At 37.9% G+C, this 26,684-nt stretch overlaps 1 protein-coding gene across 2 annotated transcripts; it reads left to right on the forward strand.

Moving 5' to 3' along the window:
- The first annotated feature begins 646 nt into the window (after positions 1-646).
- On the forward strand, positions 647-24,399 carry LOC114627732 (complement component receptor 1-like protein). Of its 2 annotated transcripts, none has more exons than XM_028775645.1 (9): positions 647-848; positions 2,587-2,766; positions 3,368-3,467; positions 5,981-6,066; positions 14,021-14,416; positions 16,143-16,245; positions 18,118-18,203; positions 23,680-23,865; positions 24,235-24,399. In XM_028775645.1, coding segments are annotated over exons 1-9 (1,257 nt in total). In that variant the 5' UTR covers positions 647-730; the 3' UTR covers positions 24,237-24,399. The 2 variants fall into 2 exon arrangements, with proteins under 2 accessions (XP_028631478.1, XP_028631479.1); XM_028775646.1 differs by lacking the exon at positions 647-848 and adding an exon at positions 1,623-1,800.
- Positions 24,400-26,684: the final 2,285 nt, after the last annotated feature.

Below are 26,684 nucleotides of genomic sequence, written 5' to 3' on the forward strand. Positions count from 1 at the left end.
GAGAAATACTGCTGGTATCCAGTGGGTAGAGGCCAAAGCTGCAGCCAACACACTACAACTCACACGGAAGTCATTAATAATGAAATAATAAATTTATTAAAAGGTAGTGGGGACATCAAGCAGATTTACATATGTTGCTATAACTGAGGAAACTCCCTGTGTAATCACCAAATTATATTAGGGAAATCTGGGTTCCCTCTTCGAGTTCTTGATTTCATCCATAAAATAAATGAAGAATAGAATAAAACAGGAGCTCAAGGACAATTTTACTAAACTTTCACAGAAATCGTTCCCCAGACCCTGTAAGTTATAAATCTCTACAGTTGACCAGAGGAGGAAAATGGAGAAGACAACAATTCATGCCAGTTGAGTCAAACCAGACTGGTGGTTTAATTCAACCACGTGGTGGGGAGAATTTCTGCAGAAAGAGTGAAACACAAAGTACTTGGGAAACCCAAGTATTAGGAAAAATATGCTTAGAAAAGAGGTAGAAAGGAGAAGGGCGCTGACTTCTCAAGTATTGATCCGGTGTCTGCTTTGCTGAATCAATCCCCCAAGGGATCAATTCCAAGAAAAGCCTTGAAGCTTGGAGTAAACAAGACCCCGCCCAACCAGAGGACGCTGTAGTGAAAGCATTATTCCGGAACCCAGCGCCATTTCCCTGCTCTCTGGGTGCGGCTGTTTTCTTCACCGGTTTGCCATAAGACTGTGCTTGAGACCAGTGAGGGCAATGGAGGCGACTTCTCTGAGTTCAGAGCCTCTGGACCCCGTGGGGCCCCTTGAAGCCTTGTGCCGCCGGGGAGTCCTGCTGGCTGTCCTGCTGCTGTTCTTGCTGCCATTTACTTTGGGTGAGCTGCGGGGAAGTATGGGGAGGCACGGATGCATGGTTCACCTGAGACCTGGGTAAACAGGCTCAGCACAGACTCTAATGCTGGTCTGGGGTCCCTGTGGGTACCCAGCGCCCTTTTCCCATGAGTGAGCCTGGAGCGCGCTCAACCCACGTCTTGTGTTGTTCTCAGCCGGCAGGAATGCTTGGTCTCCCAGCAGCTTGCCTTTATTAGATGTACATTGTACTTGTCAGTGCTGAGTGTAGAGCCAACTGTAGTGAGAGAAAGGGGGTGTGGGAGCAGGGGGTTGCGTAAATATGAGAGATGCAATTTCTAATCCTAGAATTTGGTTTTGTGAGGAAAGTTACTATGCTTTTGTGTTTTCTTATCTGTGAAATGGAGATAGTGATGTCTTTCGTGGTATTACTATTTAATTGGTGTTGTCAAGTGTCTAACCCAATTCTTGCTCTATTTCTGTCTTAGAGACATTACCTATGGATTTGCTCCAAAGGCCCAGACAAGCAGGCCCAGGGATACAGGTTTCACTTGACAAACTGTTTTGTCTTGGGACTGTGTACTTTATCTCCCACCCCAAATCCTCAAAAAGTCCCTTGAGTCTCAGCTTTAAGGAAGGTCTTCCCACTCCCACTCCAGGATAAAATGTGAAAAGCTTGGAAGCCTCTAGGTGCAAGGAAATCTTTGCAAGTAGAAAGGACTGTAGAATGTACATATTAAATTTTAGTGATGGTTAAGAGCAAAATACAGTGCCCATTTTACCCACCGTGGAAGTTCTAATTTCCCTTTCCTTACTCTTCAATCAGAACATTCTTAGAGAAAGATTTCGTCGAAGTCTTGGGCATTGTTTATGTTTTATTGTATGCTCTTCATTTTAACTGATAAAATTGCTTATGCAAAATCTTAGCAGAATGTCTTCCTGAAGAGTAAAGTATGGAGAATGGGAGCGGAAATAAAGGTTAGTTTCCAACATCATCTTCCGGCTTCCGTTTGCACTTACAAACATGCGTATGCAAACATGCAAACGCAGGCATGGAAAACCATGGCTATATGCAGGTACACCAACCCCACCCCCACACACAAGCAAATCAAATAAAACAATTGATATACTGAGTATTAAAAATCCAATTCTACTTAGTTTGATTTCAATAATAAAAAAGGACATGAAACAAGATTTACTGTGAAAATTCAGGATATGATAAAAATTAACGTTTTATGAAATATAACAATTTAAATTTGAATGTTCTATTTATACAATATATAAAATAATAAGTAGGTATAATGAACAGAAATAGGCAACTGTACAATAAAGTGGAATATTTAAATATGACATTTTAAGCATCTAGTAGAATAAGCAGAGTATTAAGTGAAAATATTAGGAGGAAGTCATAATCAAAATGTAGTATTTCCAAAATTAAATTAAAATGATTTTTTTCTAACAGATAATTATTGGCTACATATTATTTGACTCTATCTGCCAATTAAATAAATGCTACTAAGCCTTAAAAGAAAATAACGGAGTCTAGAAGTTACATCAAAACGTGTATTGGAAAATACATTAACAAAATGAAAGGCAGTTTCACTTTTTGAATTTTATTATTTTTCCCCCTTGACCATAGTACTGATCCATTCCTGAATGCCAGAGGGGAGGATCATGGTCCCTAATAGCTAGCTGGAGAACTGAAAGTGGTGAGGGAGGAGGCAAGTCCTTCCATCCAATGCAGTGTTGATGTGTCTTCTTCAGGTCAGTGCCCTGCCCTATCACCATTATCTTTTGCCAAACCTATGAATCCAACTGATGAATCCTTGTTTCCCATTGGAACATCTTTGAGGTATGAATGTCGCCCAGGATTTGCCGGGAGGAAGTTCTCCATCACCTGCCAACAAGACTCAACCTGGACAAGTGCTGAAGATAAGTGTATACGTGAGTAACTGCAGAAGAAGCTCCTTTGTGACAAAGAGTAGAGTCTGCCTCAGTTTGTCTGGAGTTTAGATTATGACACACCATTAATAATCTTATCTAAGGTATATAGGACATGTGGATCATTCTTGTCAGTCAAATCTCTTTACTCTGGGATTCCTTCTTTTCAAAGTTAATAAATTTAATAAGAATGACTGTCACAGGGCATGATAAAGAGAAAATATCCTCAAGATACTTCACTTAGGGTGGCTAACTTTGCACAAGTGTCATTAAGTAATTAATGATTCTGAAGCAAAGGGTATTAATAACAAAGAGATGAAAAAATGTCAGACTTTGAGGCTTGTGAATTGAAATACTTAGAAGAATGCTTTGGTAATAAAAGAAGTATACATGTTTTAGGGAGTCACTGTGTGAATATAAGAAAAGACTTGGGTGAGAGTTCTTTTGGAAACTAGTGCCTGATGAATTTCCTCAAAGTGGCAAAACCTTTGAAGTATTAAATTATATATATTTTACAGTAAATTCTAATCATTTTAGAAATTCATAAACTACAGAAAGTCCAGTCTACTATACTTGTTTCTAAAATTCTGTTTCTTTCTCATAGGTGAACAATGTAAAACTCCTTCAGATCCTCTGAATGGCTTGGTACATGTATACACAGGCACTGAATTTGGAGCCTATATTAATTTTACTTGTAATGAAGGGTGAGTTGACAACAACATCTCTTCATTTAAGAGTTCTGGAATAGCAGTACTACTTTCTAGTGAGATCTCAAGAAAGACATCTAATCTATTGCTTCCTTATTTGGTTTTTGTTTGTGTTGTGTTCTGTTGTGTTTGTGCTCCAGGTTGAACTTAAGGCTCTAAATATGCTAGACAAGTGCTCTACAATGAAGCAATACCATCACAGTGTTATCTAGCCTTAAAAAGGCTTGAACATGATTGTTTAATTCGTGATTGAAATGAATAGAAATATAACATGATTTTTTGGAAAAGACATCCCTGTTGAATAAGCAAAATAACACGTGTGTTAGCTTTCTATTACTACGATAAAATAATTGGGGTAATGAATTAAAAGGAGGAAAGGTATATTTTAACTCATAATTACAGAAGTTTCAGTTCATGTTCTCTTGACTCTTGCTTTAGTCTGTCACAACAGGAACGTGGTAAAGAAGGCCCATTCACCTTATAGTCACCACGAAGAAAAGAGAGGCAAGAAACACTGATGTCCTAATTTTGTACCTTAAGGCCTACCTCTTAAAGATTCTACCACATGCCAATAAGATCATAGGCTGGGAGACTAAGGCTTTATCTCTCAGCCTTTAGGGTATGTTTCTGACTATGGAAACATATATAGAAAGTGAGGCACTCACTGGATTAGATAGTGCAGTCTAAGCGTGCAGACTTCTTAAATTCACAGTGGATGATTTTAGAAGAAAGGGAAGTCCAGGGAGCTCTGAGGAAGAACAGGCCTTAAATTCATAGCTTATTTTAGTTTACCAAGGTTGCTGACATGAGTACCACAGACTGTTTTCAAACAAGAAAAATTATTAAGAGTTTTATTCTGCATCTACAAGTTCAAAATCAGGTGTTATCAGGACCCTGCTCCCTCTGAGGTTTTTAGGGGTGGGATCTTCCTTGCCTCCTCCAGCTTCTGGGAGCTCCAGGCCTTCTATGTCTGTATAGCCCAACTCTAATTTCTGTGTCCATCTACGTGGTTGCTTCTGTCTGTATCTGTGTGTATATGTTGTTCTGAATGTATTTATATTCAGTGTTCTTTCTTTTTATACTGATACTGGTTATGTTGATTTAGGATCCATTCTAAAATCCCTAATTTCAGCTTAGCTACATTTACAAAGACCCTATTTCCATATGATGTCACAGTGACAGGGATCAGGAGTTTACAGGATCAGCATGTCATTTAGGGAACACAGCTCAGCCTCAAATTCCTCTTTGAACATGTAAAGCATGAAGTGCTCACAAAGTATGTGCTAATCTCCTCATTACTCAACACAGAGTGAAATTGTGAATACTACAAACTTTGGACACAAAATTTGTCCGGTCAAAAAGAAATGCAGGGACAAAGATGAGGCAGAGACTGAAGGAAAGGTCAAATAACTGTCCCAAGTAAAGACCCATCCAATTGACGAACACCAATCCCTGACACTATTAATGATACTCTGTTATGCTTGCAGACAGGTGCCTAGCCTAACTGTCCTCTGAATATAAAGTCTTTTAAGGAACAATTGTAATTACTAATATTAGTTTTCAGGTTATATATTATGCCCCCTCCCACCATTTTTTAGGGGTACGGTTGCTGTAATGAAACACCATGACCAAAGCAACTTGGAAAGGAAAGGGTCTTGTAGATCTTGACATGGTGGGAAACACACAAGCCTACACATAGAAAATTGTGTAAAACTCCTTTTTTTTTTCTGCTAGGTGATGGTGGTGCTAGTTTTTAAGCCTAGCACATGTGATGCAGAGGTAAGATCTCTAAGTCTGAGGCCATACTGGACTATAGAACAAATTGCAGGACAGCCAGGGCTACACAAGAAATCCTGTCTCAAAAAGTAAAATGAACAAACAAACAAACAAAGTCTCTTTCTCATAGGAAAAGGAGCAGGTGGGATGTACAAAATGATGTTTATGTGTGAAACTAATAAAATAGACATGAGTTCAGTTGCTGTGAATTGTATCATGAATTGTTTTAATTCTTTTATGATATACTGGACAGTTTGCAGCACATTAAGTCCTTGAGTATTGCTAACATTAGTTATTGTTGTTTAAAGTATGAAGTCTTTGTTCAGCTCTTGTTCAGATTTGAGTTTCTTTGCTGAACCTTGCTCATAAAGCATTCCCTTATCTAGCTATTCACATTAATGCTTACAAAGTATAAATGAATTCATATTAATATAATATACACAAAAACACATAACACATCCTTTGCTTTCAAGATACATGTAATATCTTTAAATATAAGACTTACAGAAAATAATTAATTTACTGCAGCTTGTGTAGTAAGATAATAAAAAGAGAAATCTCATTTAGTTAGGAAGGAATGAAGAAGGAAATCAAATAGTCCAAAAGAGGATGCAAGGTTTTCGTTGACAAGAAAACAATATCCAGAAGCTTCTAAGATAGTAATCTGGGGGGAATCTTCAACTTTAGCAGACAATGACGTACATATTACTTAATATTCTTTATTCTGTGTGTAGATACCGCCTCATTGGTTCCTCCTCTGCTTCATGCATCCTCTCTGGTAGAACTGTAGTTTGGGATGCTGAGCCACCTGTTTGTGACCGTAAGTTGAAATTCTTCTTTCTATTGCTTTTATTCATGTATTTTAAATTTTCTCTTGAATTATATATTTTTTGTAGAGCTGAGATTGAACCCAGGGTCTCATGCATGCTAGGAGGTGCTCTACTCCAGACGTAAACCTGTAAATTTATAGACATAGACATGCAAATTTTGGCCTTGTACCCAGCAATGTGCACATTTTTTTTTAACTTTCTGTATAATCTTGCAGTTTTGAAATATTTACTTCCTTGGGTCTTTAGTGTATACATTTGTTACAGCCTCCTGTACGTATTGACTACAAGAGATAAAATTAGATTTTTAGAGGTCATCTTAAAGCACTTACTTACTGCAGTTTTTTAAAGAAGACATTATTTAAACTGAGTATGTTCCTCCTGGACAGTGAACACAAATTTTGTACTGTCTATGAGAGGTACATGGCCACAGAAGGACCGGCTGATGCTCTGGTTGTGTGGTCTGAGTCAGTGCAGGAAGGACAAAGAACTTGTGACTGGGGCATTCTGCTGATAGACCAGGAAGAAATGAAAAGAAGAGGTGCAAGTCTGTTTGAGGATGCATTAGGAGGACCACTCTGAGTGTTCTCAACTTGGTTATTGTATAAAAAAAGGAGAGAAGGATATTCCTAGACTGACAGATGATTCTGTGCCTCTGTGGTTGTGGTTGTGTTTGAAAGAGTTAGCAGGATCTGTAAATTTTCAAAAGCAGATGATGATGTCTGCTTATACGTTGTCAGAATGTTCCTAAAGAAGGTGAGAGGCCCAGGGCCACAGCACCCAAGATTCAGTGTCTTGTTCCTCCAGGTGTCCTGCAGCACAAACAGGCAGGGTATTGCTCTAAGGAACCAGTGCACCAAGGAAAATGAGGAGGCTGCAGAATATGTTAAATTTTTAGCTAAGAGAATGAAGCCAAAGAAAAATATAGGAAAAAATTGCCAATAGAGATAGACTGGCCTTGTCTTCTACTTCCAAGTCTGAGTCCAGTCAAAAAATAACTCTTTTTAGAGGATAAATGACCAGATAAAAACAGTGTTCTTTGATTAAGAACATTCTCCTTTATTTCTAATTTGTTGACAGATTTGCCCTTATTGCATTTTAGTTATAGTTCTACACATATGAAATAATCATATCTTTTTTTCTTTCATTTTGTTAAGATATCACATTGACTTTAAAAGGCTAACCAACTGACTTTGTAAAATAAACCTATCTTGGTTCTGATGTATTGAATATTATTATCTTCTACATTTGTTCGTATGCAGATACATGTGTGATTGCTAACATTTTTTAATCTTAGCATTATAAAGTTGCTTTAATATTTGGAAATCAGTTTGTGAAACCCCATTTTGGTCACTGTATCACCCTGTTCAAATATTGCTGAATTCAATTTTCTAATTTTTCTTAGTGTATTTGCATCTATGTTCCAAGAAATACTAGGTTATAATTAGCTTGTTTTGCTTTTAGTGCCATTGTCCAGTTTAGGCATCTCGATTATTTTGGCCTCATAAAATATTCTTAACATTATTATTTTCTGTTCTCCAGAATAATTTGTTTAATAATAATGCTATTTTTGCTTACATGTTTCAGTGGGTTTAGTAGTAGGAGTAGGGTTTAGGAATAGTTTGGATCTGGCTGAAGTGAAGTTATGGTTATTAAATTTTTAATTGCTGACTTTATTTTCATAGTAACTAAAAATAGCATATTTTACTTGATGTCTTATTGCATTTATTTGGGATAAGTTTTGTTTTTTAAGTCACTTACTCATTTCTTTTTGTGTTTTCTTAGTTGTCAGCACTATATTTATCATTGCGTCTACTCATCATTTTGATGTCTATAGATTCTATAGTGATACAAAGTTGAGATATTGGTTATAACTTCTTCTGTTTCTGTGGTCAGTTTTGCTGGAGATGTATCAATTCTATTAAGCTCTTCACAAACAATCTTTAACTTTGTCGAGTCTTACCTAGTGTATGTCTATTTTTAATTTTTATTTCTGCCATATTATTTTCTTTCTTTCATTTCCTTTTACCTCAACTTTATGTACTTCTCCACTCCTAAATGAGTGACACGGCTGATAAGTGTAGCCACCAGGGCCATAGATGAACTGGGTTGACCTGAAAGGGGGACTTGAAGTGAAAAGGAGATGGGGGGGTGAAAGAAGCAAGGAGTCAAGACAGCCTCCTCTGATCAAGGCTCAAAATTTAATATTCAGCACTGCATTTACATAGGGAAAGCCCATCCCAACCCATCCTTTGTTTCAGTTGCAAAGCAGGCTCAGCAGGCAGTCTCTTTGTAAACAAACTAGCTGGACTCACCTAGGTGTTAAGATCCTGTGTGGCAAACAAGGTCTTTCAGACTGCTCAAGGCTGGGAAGGGCACAGATAAGATCATTTGTTTTAAAATTTTAATTTTTATAATGCACATTTAAACCTATACATTTGGTTCAAACTGTTTTATTTACTTTCCAAACAGTTATTTGTCTATTACTACTGTGCACAAAAGTTTTCTGACAGGGTAATTAAAAGTGTGATACTTAATTTCTAAGCATTGGGAGATTTTGCAGTTTATTAATTTTTACTAGTTTACTTTGAGACATACTGAGTCATATTTTATGGCTCAGAATAGGGACAGTTTTGATAAAGTATTGTAATTTTCTTAAAAAGAATGGATAGTGGTTTTGTATAATTTTCTATAAATGTGATTTAGGAAACTGATTTAGAATAAATTTTTGTTTTCTTCTATTTTTCTCTTAGTTACTGATTGGGAGTATATAAGGTATATATATTCGTTCTCTAAAGTTCAGATAACAAGTTATTGCAAGCATGGTAACTTAAAGAGGAGAAATTTATTGTCTTTTATTTTGATGGCCTAAATACTCAACTCAAGATATCAGTAATATGCTTGGTTTCTTCTGGAAGCCAAGAGAGACAATCTGGGTTTTTTTCTTCTACTTTTATGGTTTATGACATCACTCGCTGTTTCCTTGTCACACTGTCTTCTCTGTATTGTTGTTTTTTCATTTGTTGGAGAATATTGTACTAGTTTCTATAATCAAACAAACAGTAGCTAAAATCTTACATATTTAATTCAATGTACTACCCTTGCACAAATAAGAAAGCATTAAGTTTTTTATTTCTAAACTGATATGGCTGTTGAAAGGTGCAGCCTAGGGTAGCTTCAGATTAATTGATCGTCTTTCCTCCACCTCTTCAGCCTATCTTACTGTCATGTGTTATGACAGCTAGCACTGCTAAATTCTGTCTGTTATAAAGGCTATAAGTGCCTTTGTTTACTACAATCTAATATCAACTGTATGTCTCCTATGTCCCCAGTACTACAAACAACTCCAACTGTGTGACTCTATAGCTTCCTGCCACTATTGTTTTTCTGTTACTTCTTCATGCTTCACAAGAGATGTTATTTTTATAGAAGAAAATTGTTTGTATTTATCTTGCAGTTAATTAGGCTGCCTTAGCATCCATTTTGAATAAAGCAGCCTTACTTGGCTACACGTTTACTTTCTGTGGTTTAAGTTACCCATGATGAACCCGTCCAAAAAAATGTTAGATACAAAATTTTAGAAATTATTAATTAAAAATTAATTTTACATAATTTTACCATTATGCATCACTGTAAAAAGTGTGAGGAACCCTTATGCTGTCCTTTTCTATTCAACACTATCCCACTGAGGGTAAAAAAGATCTTTTTCAGTATGTCCGTTTATACTGCAGATATGAAATTGTTCCTTAGGCATTTATCAGATTATGCTAGGTATCTAGTGCTTGTGTTCAAATAACCCTTAGATAGCAACCTAATACTAGACACTTTGCCATTCACTTCATTTCATCCTACAGACATTCAGTGGTTATGTATTTTCAGAAAAAGATGAATAAAGCAATTAAGATTTTAATGAAAGATGTCATATTTACATAGCTTATTGCAGTATAGTTACAATTCTTCTATTTAGTATTATAATATTACTGTGTGAAATTTGTAAATTTAATATTATCATAGTGACTGGTACTAGCTGAGATTTTAGGCATCTATTGGCAGTTTTGGAGTGTATCCCCATGAATAATTCTCATACCAGAAGTAAAAATTAGTCATCCTTGAAGGGTATTCATGTTCTGCTATTCTCCGACTTCTTCCTTGTGGTTGTTATAGATATCTGAATAATATAAGCACCCCCTGGTGGCCACTTTTCCATGGGACAGCTACAGAAGAGACACTGAATAGCTCTCTGACCCCCCGTCTAACAGTAGTTTTACTCACATGCATGTTCTCTTAGAATTCATGCCTGCTTTCATTGGCCCACTAAAATTTGCTTGACTGGCTGGGATTCCAGTAGAGACTTATCCTATAGGTTACTCTCACAGAGAAGGCCTTCTTCTCACACAGCCTGACTTTTGTGACTTCATGTGTTCCATGTATTCTTAGAGCAAGTAGAAAATAAAATAATTTCTATCATGCTTGTGATCTACTCATTGACTACCATACATTACAGTTTGCCCCCACATACCTCTTTTAGGTAACAGCCCTCCTTACTGTGGCTCTATCAGTTCTATAGGAAACTGTTGTTCTTCAGCCTGAAGAGCTATTTTGTCATTCTTTTGTATTTTATAGGTCTGGAACTTTCATTGCTGAAACATTTTCTCCTTCAGTTCCTTTTAGTTACTGTCTTTGTTTCATGGCTGCTATAAAGGATGGTAGAATTAGATTTTCTATCTTCCTGATGTGTCTAGATGAAGAATTACTTGAATATTGTTGCTCAAGTTTATATGGCTTTTTGAATCTATAATTCTGCGATATCTTTTGTCAGACTTAGAAAGTTCTTAATTATTCTTCAGTGTTGTGCATACTTTTATCCCTCCATTCTCTCTGTATAATGATGCCATCTGAGTATATGTCATTCCTTTATAGTTCCTGCTACCACCACTGCTTGTTTAAAGAAAAAAATCAAAACAAACCCAGGAGACAGATTATTGGAGGTCATTTTATTCAAGCTTTGGTTTGGGGGAAATGGGGTAGAAGTTATGCTCTTGTTAGCACCATACTTATGACTCTCACCTTAAAGGAGAAAAGAGAGCTTATTTTGGAGCCAAACATCAATAACCATGACTGGGGAACACAGATTTAGGTTACCCCAAGTTCTATGATTTAATATGGAAACATTTGATGAAGTTGTCATTGCAAAAGCTACAGATCTTAATTTAAAAGGTACAAGAGATAGTTTATTCGGCAGCTATTTTTAACCAACTATGGTGCAGTAAAAGAGATTTAGATTTTCCCAAATTCCATGTTTCAATGTAGAAGCACTTTCACGAAGTTTTATATTTTTCCAGAACAAAGGAAGTATTAAATCAAGGCAAATTTAAAGAAAACTATTGGGTATGTTAGACAGGCAGTTAAAATGATGTAGGAAAAGCTTTTCTAATGACCTAAGACGATATCTGGTAACAGTCTTAGCTTTTGGAAGCTTTTGTGGAAGCTCATAGAGTTCTCAGTTAGAAGATTCCAAAAACTTCTATCTATTAGTCACAAGATGTCAGTAGGGAAGGAATTTTTGTTCTTGGGGGCTAGAACTAGCCCAAGGTAGGTAATTAGCCTCTGGATTTGCAACATCCCAATTTCTCCAGTACTGGAATTCTGATCACTCAACCAGCCTCTGCATATATAGCTTCTTTTCTGGAAATGTCTCGCACAAAGTTTCTATATTAAAAAAAAAACAAGGAAAGTCATAATCAAGGCACTTTTAAAATACATTAGTGGAAATATTAAGTAGGTGGACTTGAAGGAAAGCAAAGAAACGTCTATAGACTCCAGATGCTGTCTGATGGTATTCTTAGCCTTTTATTAGTAGAAAACAAGGTTATATTAAGTTAATATACCCCAAAAATGTTTTATCTGTTAGTCTCAGGATATTAGGTATAACACAGAAGTGGGCAAGGATTAACTAGACAAAATGTTAATTAGACTCTGGATCTATAAAATTGTTAGGGACAGACTCCACCCTACCCTCTTACCTGGATAAAACAATTAGCCAGACACTAAGATTATCCTTGAGACAGGAGTAATCTCCAGAGAATCATCTTGCTCTCTCACACAGTAATTGTATAGCCAAGGCTTAGACAATGATCAATGAAAGGAAAATATACCTAGGTCAGGTAGGAAGGACCATGGCTGCATGACTATAAATAACTCTTGCCATTTGTCCCAGTTCTTACTCTATTTCAACCTGATGCTTCTGTCAGTACTCAGAAGGCAAGCTTTGGGGTCAATGGGCCACCCTATCTGTTTCATTTTCTTGTGTGATCATTTTAAATAACTCTCCTTTCTCTGCTTTGACCCTCTCTTTATTTGGCATCCTGGAGACTGGTGGTCATACCTCTACTATACTATATCTATACGATACAGCCTGCTAGAACCCTTATACAACAACAGATCGGACTGAGTTACAGAGAGAAAGTGATTGAAGGTTGGGGACAATGATTTTTCTGTTAAGAGGAACAAGCTAGATTGGACAGACTCTGATTGCTTAACATGCTCATGTGAAGATGTGAGCAAGTGAGTCAACATAAAGGAATCAGACACAAAATTAATGAAGACAGTTGCTTCTCAGTATAATGATATCATTGAGATAACTAACTTCTGTGATAAACTATTTCAGCTCACAGTTTTGAGGGACCAGATCTAGAGGCTCAGGGACTCTGCTGAGGCAGCACCTCATGGCAGGAGCATATGGAAAAACAAAACTACTCATATCAGAAGCTAAGGAGCCAAAGCACAGAGAGAAAGAGTCAAGGCTCCACATCTCCTTAACATCACATCCTCTCTGACCTAAGGCTCTCCTAGTAGGCCACTCCTCTTAAAAGCTCTGTTGCCATCTTGCCACTAGTAGACCAAGCCTCTGGTACAATGTTGTGTGGGAACATTATCCATATTTAAAACACAGCAATAACCCACACTCCTCAGACAATAGCTTTCTTTTTTCTGTGAGGTTCTAGGACACTGGCCAAATGATACTGTTTTGATTTGGTCTCAGGAATTTTAATTTTTTTCTAGGCCATCTACAATACTTGAAGATTTCCAACCTTTGAGATAGTAGGTGTCAGTCATTGTTGATTCTAAGAGTACAGTTCTTTACAAGGTATTACCAGAACTTCCTTGTTTGGAGGCCCTGGGCTCCAGTTTTTATCTTTTGATTTGTTAAGACCATCACAAACTCTACTACTGGTTTGACTCCCTCTTCCCCAAGGAACAGTAGCCCAGTATGAATCACTTTAATTTTTGGAATACTTAGGGTTTTTTTGTAAACTAGTTCATAAAAATCATCTTATAGTGAACTTGAGCTTTCTGTCCTTTACACGTCTCAAAGTACTTGAAATTTATTTAGAACTATGTATTACTTGAAAATTGACAGAATTTGTGGGGATTTTTTTGTATTCTTAAGAGTTATTGGTCAAATTTAGCTTTACATATTTTGAATGAATGTTAATGTTCTATATTTTCACTCATGCATTACATTTTCAAAATGTGTAATACAGAGTAATCCATAGTTTAAACAATTTTCTCATACTTGCAGGCATGTTCAAATTGTATTTTGTACTTCTCTCCATTTGTTTCATTTGCCTCTTATATTTTCTTAGTTTATATTATTTTTAGAAACTTCCTTTCAGTTAACAACAACTTTTGAAATTATAGGCAAGAAGAAATATCTGGAAGCTAATATAAAGTCTCTAATATGATCAAAGAGTTATTTCAAATGAAAAGGTCAACTGCATGTGTTTATAGGAAATAAACAGGAAAGTCAGAGCACATGTTACAGTGTGCATCTAAATGCAACATCTTAAAATTCAGCTAGAAGTCAGTAAATATTGCAAACAAATGATGAGTGTAAATATTTTCACTTTAGTGATTCACTAGGTTTAATCTGCTTTCTTTGCCCAGGGATTCCTTGTGCGATGCCCCCAGGCATTCCCAATGGATTCTTCCGTCCTACTGAAGATTTTCAGTATGAAATGGTGGTTCACTATCACTGCAACACTGATTCGAAAGGGAAGAAGCTCTTTAACCTGGTTGGTGAGCCCTCCTTAAAGTGTACCAGCAATGATAATCAAACTGGAGTCTGGAGTGGCCCTCCTCCTCAGTGCATTGAACTCAACAAATGTACTCCTCCTCCCCATGTTGAAAATGCAGTCATGGTGACTGAAAACAGAAGCTTGTTTTCCTTAAGGGATATTGTGGAGTTTAGATGTCTACCTGGATTTACCATGAGAGGAGCCAGCAGTGTGCATTGTCAATCCCCAAACAGATGGGAGCCAGAGGTACCAAGCTGCTTCAAGGGTAAGTCTGACCTGGGCTTTGAGGTCTGCAATGTCATTGGGTATTGGAGGACCAGGGATAGGGTTGGCTCTGGATGAGGGACTACAGTGAACAAGTTGAATGAATAAATTTTCTTGGAAGGGAATATGAAATCGAGAAGGGATGTATGTTTGTGTGTGTGCTCAAGCACCCATGTAAGCACAGCCATTCCAATTGAGAAGCAGATCCAAGTATGAGTAAGGAATGTGATGCATCCTGGGAATTATCACACGGTGATGGTCTCTTCATACACGGTGATCTCCAGCTCCTGTCAGTTATCCATATCATAATATTTACCAATGTGGAATGACTGATCCACGGGAAGTTATATTTAATGTATGCATAGTTAATTTCTAAAACAATGCTGTGGAGTAGTTACTATTGTTTCCATATTGAGGCTTAGAGGTTAAATAATTTTCCAAGATGATACAGATACTAACTTGCAGAGTAACCATTAGACTGTAAATCTGCCTATCTGCCAGATTTTTCAAAGCACAAAGGCTTTCCTTCAGGAAATGGGTTATAAAGATGTTCGAAGGTCAGGAAGAATAAGAGCAGGAAAGCAATGTGGCTAAAGATGAAGTAGCTACCGTTTTTATAGAAGTAGAGCTGGCACAGCTGGCTCTCCCTGCTTGACACTGTCACCATCTGTCAGCCAGACTCTGCTCTATGCTTCCAGAATAGAGCCAGTCCTTGCTTGTCACTGGTGTTACTAGAATCTGAATGGCTACTGTTTACTTGAGAGTCATCAAGGCTGTCTCAACTGAAGCTGTTCCGGGATACATAAAGGTGTCTATCATATCCCTAGATATGATAGGTAATACATACCATGAGGCTGGGAATCAACATAAATGTAATCAGCTAGTCTTAAAATATGACAGCACAATGTATTAGTCGAAGATGAGCCCTCAAGGGAAAGAATTTATTGTAGACTAGTACCCCATTTTTAACTGGAGAAGTCTAAAGGTCAGGGAGAATTGACTTGAAATGAAGTTTTGAATTGTTGTTGTTGTATTTGTTTGTTTTGCTGTATGTGTGGTCTGTGTGTGTGTGTGTGTGTGCACATATGTGTGTGACAGAGACAGAGAGGGAGTTTTCCCCATTTTGCAACTTAATGTAATTGGTCTACACAGCTAATTTCAAGATAGCCAAAGCTACACAAAGAAATCCTGTGTCGAAAAACAAAGCAAAACAAAACAAAATGAAACGAAACAAAACAAAACAAAACAAAAGAATGTATTGGAAGTGTTGTAACCCTAGTGTACACCTTAAAGATAAAATAGTAAATTCAAGATTTATCAGTTGTAGTCACAGTGTTTGTATTGTATTGCGACTTTTGACAGAAAAATTATTCTGTCATATATAAATAAGGCTGTTTTTTTCTTCTTTCTTCCACAAGCAGACTTATAGCTGTGATCCTTTTGCATCTGTGATCTAGTTTACCATTGAGGGAAAATTGTTTTCATGCCTGAAACTTTCTTTTCCCCTCAATATGTCAGCTGCCCCAGAAGCCAATGCTAGGGTTATGCACCCAAACAAAGATCCGTGTTCTCCAAGCAGGAGCTGCTCTGCTGCTGTGAGTGAGGCTGTACTGTCCATGCAGCTGTCTCCCTGCATTGCACAGTCTGTCATCCTGCTTGACATATATGGCTTATGTTTTTATTCACCATACACTGCTATATTTTCTGTTTGATTTTTTTTCCTCCAGTGAAACCCTGTGATCCTTTCCTGGACCAGCTTCCTAATGGGCGTGTACTGTTTCCAATAAATCTTCAACTTGGGGCCAAAGTGTCCTTTGTTTGTAATGAAGGGTGAGTGCAAGCAAATCTAATCAGCTGGACATTAAAACTAAGTCTGAACTTGTCGACAGTATGAGTAGGTTGGCATGGGGAAGACACAACTTCTAATATTGTATATAGGAAAGACTGACGGTAGAATTCATAAAATAAGATGTGAAGGTAAAACTGTGATGTTTATTAAATAACAGATTCAAAACCAAATCTAACTACTGGTTTTAAATATATAGGTAATACACTAAGTGAAAAAATCATTTTCTAAAAAGAAAATAGCATTAGCAATTTTGAGAAAAATTATATATTACAGAAAGTTTATGTAAATAAGAATACATTTAGCAGTCATTTTCAGAAAAAAAATTAAACGCTCAATAATAGAATTTATAAGAGAAACGAAGCATAAGGTATGGGATTAAAACACCCATTGCATATCATTTGATTAGTAATGGGCTGTGGGCTTTGAAATGGGGGATTGTCAGGCACCACCTGTGCGCTGGTCATGGGCGGGAGCGCAGCAAGCCGGCAGGGACATCCCGGGGGAGCACCGGTCCGGTGGGCGTGCTGTTTAGTCGCGCAGGATAGAGCTGACCGCGGAGAGAAAGGCTTCTCATCTCCCTGTCCCGCGAGCTGGTGTGCAGCAGCAGTGGGCATAGGACACGAGCCAGCTCAGGGGGCCATGCGGCTAGCTAGAGTCCCTTCCTGCCCCACGCCCTGAGTCTTGTCTTACAAGAATCCGGAATTTACGAGATATGTGGAGATTTAAGATGCGTTGATTTATTAACAGACAGCGGGTTTGGGTGGTGTAGAGCTTTCCCAAAAAATGTCGGAGTGGGTTTGTTTATATATTGGAAGCAGGGAAGAAGGGCTGGCCAGGGAAATCTTGAGGCAGAGACTTGTTCCCCCGCCCTCTACTTGGGACATGGAGACCTCATGGTAGGGCTCTGGGGACATGGCTGAATACCCAGGATTTTACAGTCCCACAGGGGATGATTCTAACACGTTAGGGGAGGTCATGAACATGCTTGACAGCAGACATGCTTCTATGAAACTACCAATCATGGACAACAGAGAATCTGCTCTTCAGTGCTTGTCAGAATTCCTGGCAGGCACCAAATACCAGGAACATAGAAGATTTAGAAGAGCATAAGAGTTTAACATCCTTTGAGAATTTTGGATGACTTCTTACAAAAAAACTGGCTTTTTCCCCCATCTCAGTTTTCTCTCCAGTCCCAGTGCTTTAAAAAGAAAACCAAACAACAACCAAAACTCCCCACAAACACAAACAACAACAAAAACTCCCAGCAAACAATACATTTTAGGGCTCTTATATGCCATACACAAGTACCTCATAAGTCACCTGTTCTCTGAATTACCCAGAGAAACGGAAGTTATTGTTTAGTAGCTGAGCTTCCTGTTCTAAGCTAGGCCACAATCACAGGTACTGAGACATAAGAACAGTCTCTATTTCCTGCCAGTTAACTCTGCCTCTTCAGTGCTGGAGTTGGCAAGGTGTTGCCTTGGCAGAGTGAGTTCGCAGTTGTGACAGTGAGCAGTACCAGCTTCCCTCCAGCATGAGCAGTGTCTCTCAGTCAGAGTCCAGGGTCTACCTTTGCCCTGTCTATCTGACTATCTTCTATCTTCTGACTATCGTCCTAAGTACCTTCTTCAGTTTCAGCTGGGAGTGTTATCTAACATGACCCCTTGCTTTGCAATTCTTTTTTACCCACCTACTTCGAGCTGTGCTCATTGAATGGCTTAGCATCCACACACTCCTTCCATCTCCTGGTTTCATAGCCTCAGAATCCTCAGATGCTTTTTTGGCTAGACCTGGGAATTAAGTTATTACTCTAGCCAAAGCCTTTTACAGCCCACTCCCCATTTCTTCCTTAGGTATCAATTAAAAGGCAGTTCTTCTAGTCATTGTGTTCTTGATGGAGTGGAAAGCATTTGGAATAGCAGTGTGCCTGTGTGTGAACGTGAGTATATAGAGTAAGACTTTAATCTAGATTTTAATGCCCTAACTTTTTGTACTTTAACACATACCATCCCTGCTAGTGTTTTTTTCTATATTCTAGCCTATATATTGACAGAAGCTGATTAATGAAATTTTGTTTTGTATCAAAGTGAGTATGTCCTTGCCTTGGAACCTCTTTGATTAGCTTCAATCATTCTGAATTATGTATTTTGTGTGATATTTCCTAAGTAGAAATAGCACATGCCCAGCAATCGAGGGTGTGTCTATATCTTTAGCAAAATGATAAATGGTGAGTCCTTCAGGACAGCCCTTAAAGCTGTGGGAAAGAACTCTGAAGACATGAGTTCAAAAACATATAATTTCTCAGCTATGTACAACACAAGGATACAATATGAATTTTATAAGGGGCTTTACAGATCTAAAGGAACAAAGGCAGCTGCACTAGAAGCCAATTTGTCAGAAAAATAGTAAGGATGGAGATAAAGAGATTTGGAGTGGTGATCACAGGAGATCTCACCCATCTAAGGTTTTTGTTTATGCTTACAAGAGCAGGCAGATTCTTTAGCTCAGGGTCAGCCTGAGACAGCAAATTTAGGCCCAGGCATAGTAGAAATGGCAATTTCGGGGCAGGATCTCTCCCAGGGAGCTTATCCTCTGTGTCTAACGAAGACAGGCTGATCTCTGAATTCTTTTACAATGATAAAAAACATGTGATTGCTGTCTCCTAAGAATTAAGGGAGCTGGGATCCTGGAATGCTGATTCTTGGGATAATCAAAGAGAAACCTGTGGTAAAGACTGACTTGATATGCAAATAAAAAACTGGGCCTTGGATCTATAAGGGATGAGCTACCCAGAGATTTTTTAGAATAGCAAGAGCTGTCTCGGGCAGACCATAGAGAATGCAGACTGGATAGCAGAGCACAGGCTTCCAACTTGGACCCACAACTTACTTGGCTGGTCCTTGGCTAGTCCTTGGCAGTGCTTGCCCTGGGACCAAACCTGTAGCACATGAGCATTGAGGAACACTCTATATCCAAAACTTAGCACTCTTTACATATGCTTCTCCAACTCCTTAAGCTAAAGAGGGCATGTCTCCAAAATTAAATGTACTTCAGACTTGTTCATACATACATAGAATTACATAGAATGTCAGTGACTCCCAGAAATTCCACATGGGAAACACATCCCAAACAACAAGAACATTTCTCCTGGAAAAGAAGTATTGTACCACTGTGATCCTGGTTATGGATTCCTTAGGACTGCTTCCCTACACTGCACCACACAGGGAGACTGGAGTCCTGAGGCCCCGATATGGGCAAGTGTTTAGACTCTCTTCTGTTTGTTCTGTTTTGTTTTATTAAACATTCTCTTTGTCCCTGGCATGACATGCTTAGTTCTTTGTTTCCCCTTTAGTGAAACCTGTGATACTATCCTAGGCCATCTTCCTAATGGACATTTACTGTTCCCTGTGAATGTTCAGCTTGGGCCCAAAGTGTCATTTATTTGTGATGAAGGCTGAGTGTGACTCAGAATAGAGATCAGAGACAGAATGCTAGATAGCGACTATGTTTAAGGATTACAAAATGAAGTTCCCGAGTAGGTCATCTGTTGAAATAATTATTTAAATGGCCTCCGGTCAAGTGACTATCTAAGCTGCAGCAGCTCTGCCTCGCTCAGCCGCCATGTTTCTCTGCCAGAGGCCATGTGCGCAGCTAGAATTGACCAGGCAGAAACACCAGCCCTGCCACCCAGGAGATGCCAGAGTGGGAAATGGCTCTGCCAATCTTCCAGGCTGTCTCCACAAGGCTGGGCATTGTCCAGACCATCCTGCCATCCATGTAGGCCCAGTAATAAAATGAAACTCTAATGCTTAAAGATTAATCAAAGGCTTTATATGTTTCACAATGCTCAATAACAATATGGCCATACAAAGAGAGTTGTTTCCCAATTAGCTAACCTAAATATAAGTTGTTACCTGAGACTGCTCTCCATACCTGTGCTTCTCCATCCTCCTATATTTCTGCTCTCCCTAGCTCCTCTTCTTCCTTTTCCTCTTCCTCTTCTTACTCCTCCCACCTTATCTCCTCCTACAGTCAACCTCTGGAAAGATCAGTTCAAAATGAGAATAGGAACTTAGTGACATTAGTATCAAGTAGCTATAGGACACAATGTAAAGTACAAATATAGATTCTTTTGGATTTTTTATCCAAAACTAGAACTAGAAATAAATGCATTGTTGCTTAAAATAAAAGAAGTTTTGATGAACAAGATAAAACTTTACATAATGATCAGTCAGACAAGGATGAAGATACATAAAACCAACCAGTGGTAGAATCTGTAGTAGTATATGGACAAGTATATTCTGCTCCAACTACACATCTTCTCTGGGATCACAGTGGCCAATGACAATGTGTTTGGTGGTAGTTATTAGTTGTTTATGAATCTTTTGTTGTTGGTAGCAGATTCTATAGGTCTGTAGAAAGCAAGACTAGGCAAGAAAGCACTTATCTTGAACAATTTTTAAGGGATCTACTATTTATGAAGTCTGCCACCAACAATTTTTGTTTTTAAATTCCAGATCAATTATAAATTTCAGAACAATAGAACCCAACAACAAGCTGGGCATCCAGAATGGCAAACACTCATCCATTTCTTTCTTTTTAAGCCATCTAGCATAAGATGCTTCTGTACAAACAGTGCCTGATTTCATCCCAAATATTTGCCATTTCTTCTCCTGACCCTGCAGATACAAACAAGAGAAATAGCAGCTAGAAATCAGAAGGGCTCAGAATGTTCTGGATCTTGTACTCCTAGGGATGTTTGTTTAGTGCCACAGGTGGCAGTGGTCAGGAATTGGTATGACAGTTGAACACAACAGCTCTAACCCTGTTGTCATTCACAAGATTTAGATTTATTTGACTTCTGAGTTCCTGCCAGCTACTAAATTCAGACCCCAAATTAACTAAGACTTAGCTAGGCCTGTACCGTGAACCAAATCCTTAGGCTGAAGTCAGGAACCTAAGCATCTATCAGCGAAAAAGATAAAACGAGAGATAAAAACAGAAATTCTTTGCCAGCTGGTCCCTGCTTCCCCTGCTTTAGGTCCCAGTTAAAAGGCAGCTCTGCTAGGTACTGTGTCTTAGCTGGAATAAAGAGTCTTTGGAACAGCAGTACACATGTGTGTGCACATGAGTAGAAAGGTTAACTTATATGCAGTCTGGCTGGAGTGCACTTCTGGTTTTCTTTCCCAGTGTGTTTTTCCTAATAGAATTACCTGTTGTCTACATCTGTTCTAAACTGCTTATTTTTTGAGAGAATTTCAAGAAATGTCTTATGTAACTTGTATTGTGATACAGTTTATCAACACATGGTGTGCTAATGTTGAATTTTGTAAGGAATATGTAGATGATATAAAGGTAGATGAAATTATACTTATTTGTTGTACAGGCTATCTCTCTTAAATGGCCATGCTCTTTTATCACCTCACTGGTCTATTTAATAGGCCAAGTCTCTACTGTTTGGTGTTATCTGACAAAGGCTTCTGTGCCAGGACTTTGTATGTGTGGAACAAGCAAGGAATAGGTCTGAGTCATCCGTGTTTTCATGGAGTTAGTTTTCCAGTTAAGAAACAGATAAGGAATAGGGAAATAAATATACCTTTAAAAAAGTATAGTGTATAAATAGTATAATAAATAATGATGTGTAGTACAGAAAATAAAACAAATAAATATAAGAATTTATTTATGGCACAGGAAGGGGTGGGGATTGTAAGTCAGTTTTTACATGATGGGAGACCCTTCATTTCCAAACTGTCTGCTTACAAAAACCAGCAAATGGATTAAACTACATGTTTTCTATATAAAACATTGCTAGTTTGTCTTACCTAGGGTTCATAAAGCAAAGCAAACCAGTTTTTAAAATTCCCTTTTCCTGTTGACTATAAAATATTCATTTAAAATAAGATTTATTAAAATAAACTAGATATGTATTTGTATGTTTTATGATGAAATTTTATAGGGATATTCAATCCATAAGAAAGTGAGATATTGAACCAATGCAGAGACAGGTATGACTGACAATAAATGTATTTCAACTGATTATAGTGAGATAAAATTTTGTTTGTTTTTGGAACAAGGTCTTGTATTCTAGAATCATCAATCTGGTATAAAAAAGAAATCTGGAGTTATTGGTGTAATGAGATGACACCATTGTGTATTTGGTTGGTGCTGATACTGGCCTCGAGCCACCAAGAGACATTTATTTTTCAAAAGATGATAGGCCATGCTTCAGACAGGTTTCCCTAGAACTTAGTATCCATGTGACCAAAGCTTCACCTGTCCTCAATCTTCTTGTAAACAGGACTCTTACTATCCCTGGTGTAAAGCAATTGAATGCTTGCTTTAAAAACAAAAACAAAAAACCTTACTTCCAACACCATTAAAGACTTAGCTTCCTAGGTGATCTAGGACTTCTGTCTCCTGGGCTTTTAGAATAAACTCTAGCTTAGGTTAGGCCTCAGTTTCTTCTCAGCAAAAAACTTAGAGATCCAAAACTACTAATGTCCCAGCCATGTGCATCATCATCACACTTTGATTAAAATTAATAGAACTTAAACCTTTTGTCTTCTTTCTAGAATTTTTTTCCCATATTCTCCAGTTGTCATCAATGAGAAGAATGTATAATTATTTTATTGGGTGGGTGTATTTATTTACTTATTTACTATATGTATAATTCATTTTGTCTTAACCAATAAAGCATGTTTTACATCAGTAAAACGTTATCTTCCATTATCATCGTAGCCAAATTACTGAAATGTTGCTAAAAAGGTATTCCTTAGCTCATTTCCATGGACTCAGATTCTGTTTTGAAGAGAGTCAGAAGGCTATTTTTAACAGGTCAATTAAAATCCATTGATATAAGAAAACCATACTTTAATGCCACTTTATAAATCTTGAGACAATTACAACAGAAAAGGAGGTTTGCTTGAAGTTGAGGAAGATATTTAGGGCTGGAAAGAAAAAAAAGCAATTTAAAGCATGAGTGAAATAAAATAAAAGAAATCAGATAGTATGTAAAATTAGAATCGCAGGTCACTAATTTCTTTGTTTTATATACTTTTAGTTCATAGCAAAAATAACAGAATATGTTGTATACCAAGATAGTTAGCATGAAAATGTAATGTTTTTTAATTAGGTGTGGCCCACATGGACCAGGGATTAAAAAACATGGTTGTCCTGACATATTTTTCTAAAACTTTTCAGCTGCATAGTTGATCATCAAAAGTGTCCCATGTTCCCTTACTGTACACAAATAAAATTCAGACAATTTAAGAATAAGTTTTTGAGGATGACAGTAATTCTTTATTGAAAATATACCCCATCTCGTGGAGGGCAAAATCTGGGGTTACAGATGTTTCTATAATAGCCATTTAATTAACCACAAACTAGTAATTTCCTTGTGATTTTTCTAATTGCAGAAGTGATATGTAGACTCCCTCAGGATATGACTGGACTCCAGAAGGGTTTGGAAATGAAGAAAGAATATTACTATGGAGATAGTGTAACTTTGGAGTGTGCGGCTGGGTACACTCTGGAAGGCAGTTCTCAGAGCCAGTGCCAGTCAGATGTCAGCTGGGATCCTCCTCTGGCCAAATGTGTAGCTTGTAAGTGCAAACTGTAGGGGTGGAGCCCCTCCTCAGCATGGGCTCTGACTGCCTAGTCATCTGTCTGTTCTGGTGCCCACTGTGATGGGGTGTGATGGTATGTAGGGATGAGGGAGTTAAGAATGTGCTGCTCTCTCAGAATTTGAAAAACTGGAATCTTAGTAAACATCACTTGAGGTGTGACTGCAGGAGTCTTCTGGAAGAGTTTCTGAGGGGTATTCTTTGCATAAGAAGACAGGAAAATAACCTTAATCGCCAGAGACCAAGAAATGGGGCTGTGATAAAACAAGTAAATTAATTCATTGTAGTAAATGTCTTCTTTACCAAGTTTTACTTTCCTACTCATATATCTCTTAATGATAATCCTAGAAAGAACCTTGAAATACCCACGATTCAACTCACAGACCACATGAAGCTCATGAAGAAGGAAGACCAAGTTGGGGTGCTTCGGTCTTTCTTTGAAGGAATAATAAAATACTCAAGGTAGCAAATATGGAGACAAAGTGAGGGACAGAACCTGGAGGGGCCATCTGGAGACCAATCCACCTGGGTATCCATCCCATATGCAGTCACCAAAGGTAGTTGCTGATGTGGAAGTCAGGAAGTTCATGCTGACAAGAGCCTGATATAGCTGTCTCCTTAGAGGTCTGCAAGAGTCTGACATATTCAGAGGCAGATGCTCACAGCTAACCATTGCACTGATCATAGGGTTCCCAATGGAGGAATTAGAGTGAAGACTGTAGGAGCTGAAAGCATTTGTGGCTCCATGAGGAAAGCAACAATACCAACCAACCACAGCTCCCAGGGTCTAAACCACCAGCCTGGGAGCACTTAGGGAGGGATCCATGGCTCCAGCTGTATATGTAAGGGAGAATGGCCCTGTTGGCATAGGTGGGAGAAGAGATCCTTGGTCTCATGAAGGCTGGATGCCCCAGTAGGTGGGAATTTGAGGGTTGGGAGGTGCCAGTGGGGGGGTAGGTGGGGGCACATCCGCAGAGAAGCAGGAGGAGGGGTGATGGGATATGGGGTTCCTGGGCAGGGGGAGGGTAATGGTGTAAGGCGATAACATGAAATGTAAATAAAGCATCCAATAAAAAATATATTTAAAAAATTCAATTATATATCTTCATGTTAAATATTCCAAAGAAAGATTCAGATCCATACTATCATTTTATATTTATACTATCTACCTGTGTGGATTTATTGATTAAATATATTTTAGTCCTTTCATATCAATTTTTAAGTTTAATTTTATTAGGAACAAAATGAACTGGAGCCAATTTAACAAGTTTAATTTACCTGTTATCAATTTGCTATTAAGTATATGATGTGATTAACAAATCTTGGTTTCATGTGTATAGAATATATACATAAGTAATAAAAAGGCAAATTTTAATAAGCCATCTATTTGTATTTATTTCTTGTCTGTGATTCTTTTTTCAGACTTGTCATTGTCAAGTGAAAACTTCACATAGAGATATTCTGTAAGCATATTTTTAATTTGGGAAGTATGTAAACCAAACATGTCTAGAGCAGAAGAGTACTGAGGGCATTTTATCTCAGAGGAAAATTAGCAGCAGTGAGACCAAGCATAGGGTAACATAAATGTTCTTTGCTAGAAACAGTCTGTCTGGCCCTTGTCACCTTACCCTTTGATTGTATGTTGGGTTCTGTGAATAGCAGAGTTTTTGCTTCCTTTGTTCTTATGCTAGTTGTGAAGGCATATGGCTGGAAAAACTTTTAGCGTCTTTTGAGAAGCCATTAGATAAGTAAGGTAGAAGATATCAGAATACAAGCAAAACAAAACGTTAAAATATAAAATGAGTACCTTGTAGCCCAGCAATTTCTTCTTTGTGCAACAGGGATAATATTGACTAAGTGGAACCATCAAGAATAATGTTGGCCACTTTATCATGTACCATGTGGTTATATTAACTAAAGATGTGGTGAAGACACATGGCCCATGCTTAATTTATGATATCACTATCAAAGAAGTGCACCAAGTTCCATGATTGTTTTCATTTTATGAGGATCCACAGGATAAACATAGAACAATGAAGAATAATGGTGGCCACCTTAAGCCTAACCCTGAGACATAACCCTGAGATTTACCCTACTCGTTTAATACTATCCAAGCCCTCACGCTTTAATTTTCTATCCACACTAACCCTAATCTTAACAACCCTATTCTAATCCTAACCATAACCCTTTAATCCCCTAACCCTAACCCTAACCCTAACCCTAACCCTAACCCTAACCCTAACCCTAACCCTGCTTACTGTGGTGGATATTTCTCAATTATACCTTTTGAAGTAAGACACCATTTCTTAATCTTGATCTTTTGAGCTGTTCAGATCCACCTTTAATCTGGGCTATTGATTCTTTTGGCAACCTACATATATAAAGAACATTGAACAGAGTAGTGCTTTTGTTTTTTGTTACTTGCCCTACTGTTCTACAAAAAAAGATGATTTCTTTATTTGTTTGTTTTTCCCCCTCTGGCATTAGTAAATACTTATTTCGTCAAAATTCTGGTATACACTCAAGATCAGCTGTAATATCCTGCAGCATGAAATCAACCAGTCCTTGATTTTTCTGATTTCCCTTGGCCAATAGCCTATATTGGGACATAAACTCTTCTATATACATAGAGAGATTCATTCTGTTTATGATTTGAGATATGTTTATCTATACAACCTGTACTAATCCAACTGGGGTTTTTCTCTGATTCATCACTGAAGAAGATGTGCTGGCTAACAATAATGTTCAACAGTGTTTCCCTTTTTTTCCAGGGTTGTTTCATACCTATCATCTGGTGA

Source organism: Grammomys surdaster, unplaced genomic scaffold, assembly GCF_004785775.1.
Source record: "Grammomys surdaster isolate TR1022 unplaced genomic scaffold, NIH_TR_1.0 257, whole genome shotgun sequence".
Lineage (NCBI taxonomy): Eukaryota > Metazoa > Chordata > Mammalia > Rodentia > Muridae > Grammomys > Grammomys surdaster.

What these genes read in the sequence shown, in the direction of transcription:
- LOC114627732 (XM_028775645.1), top strand. Translation starts at nt 731, where the DNA reads ATGGAGGCGACTTCTCTGAGTTCAGAGCCTCTGGACCCCGTGGGGCCC. An exon ending in TGCTGAAGATAAGTGTATAC is followed by an intron (nt 2,767 to 3,367) that starts GTGAGTAACTGC and finishes TCTTTCTCATAG; the next exon opens with GTGAACAATGTAAAACTCCT. An exon ending in TGAGCCACCTGTTTGTGACC is followed by an intron (nt 6,067 to 14,020) that starts GTAAGTTGAAAT and finishes TTCTTTGCCCAG; the next exon opens with GGATTCCTTGTGCGATGCCC.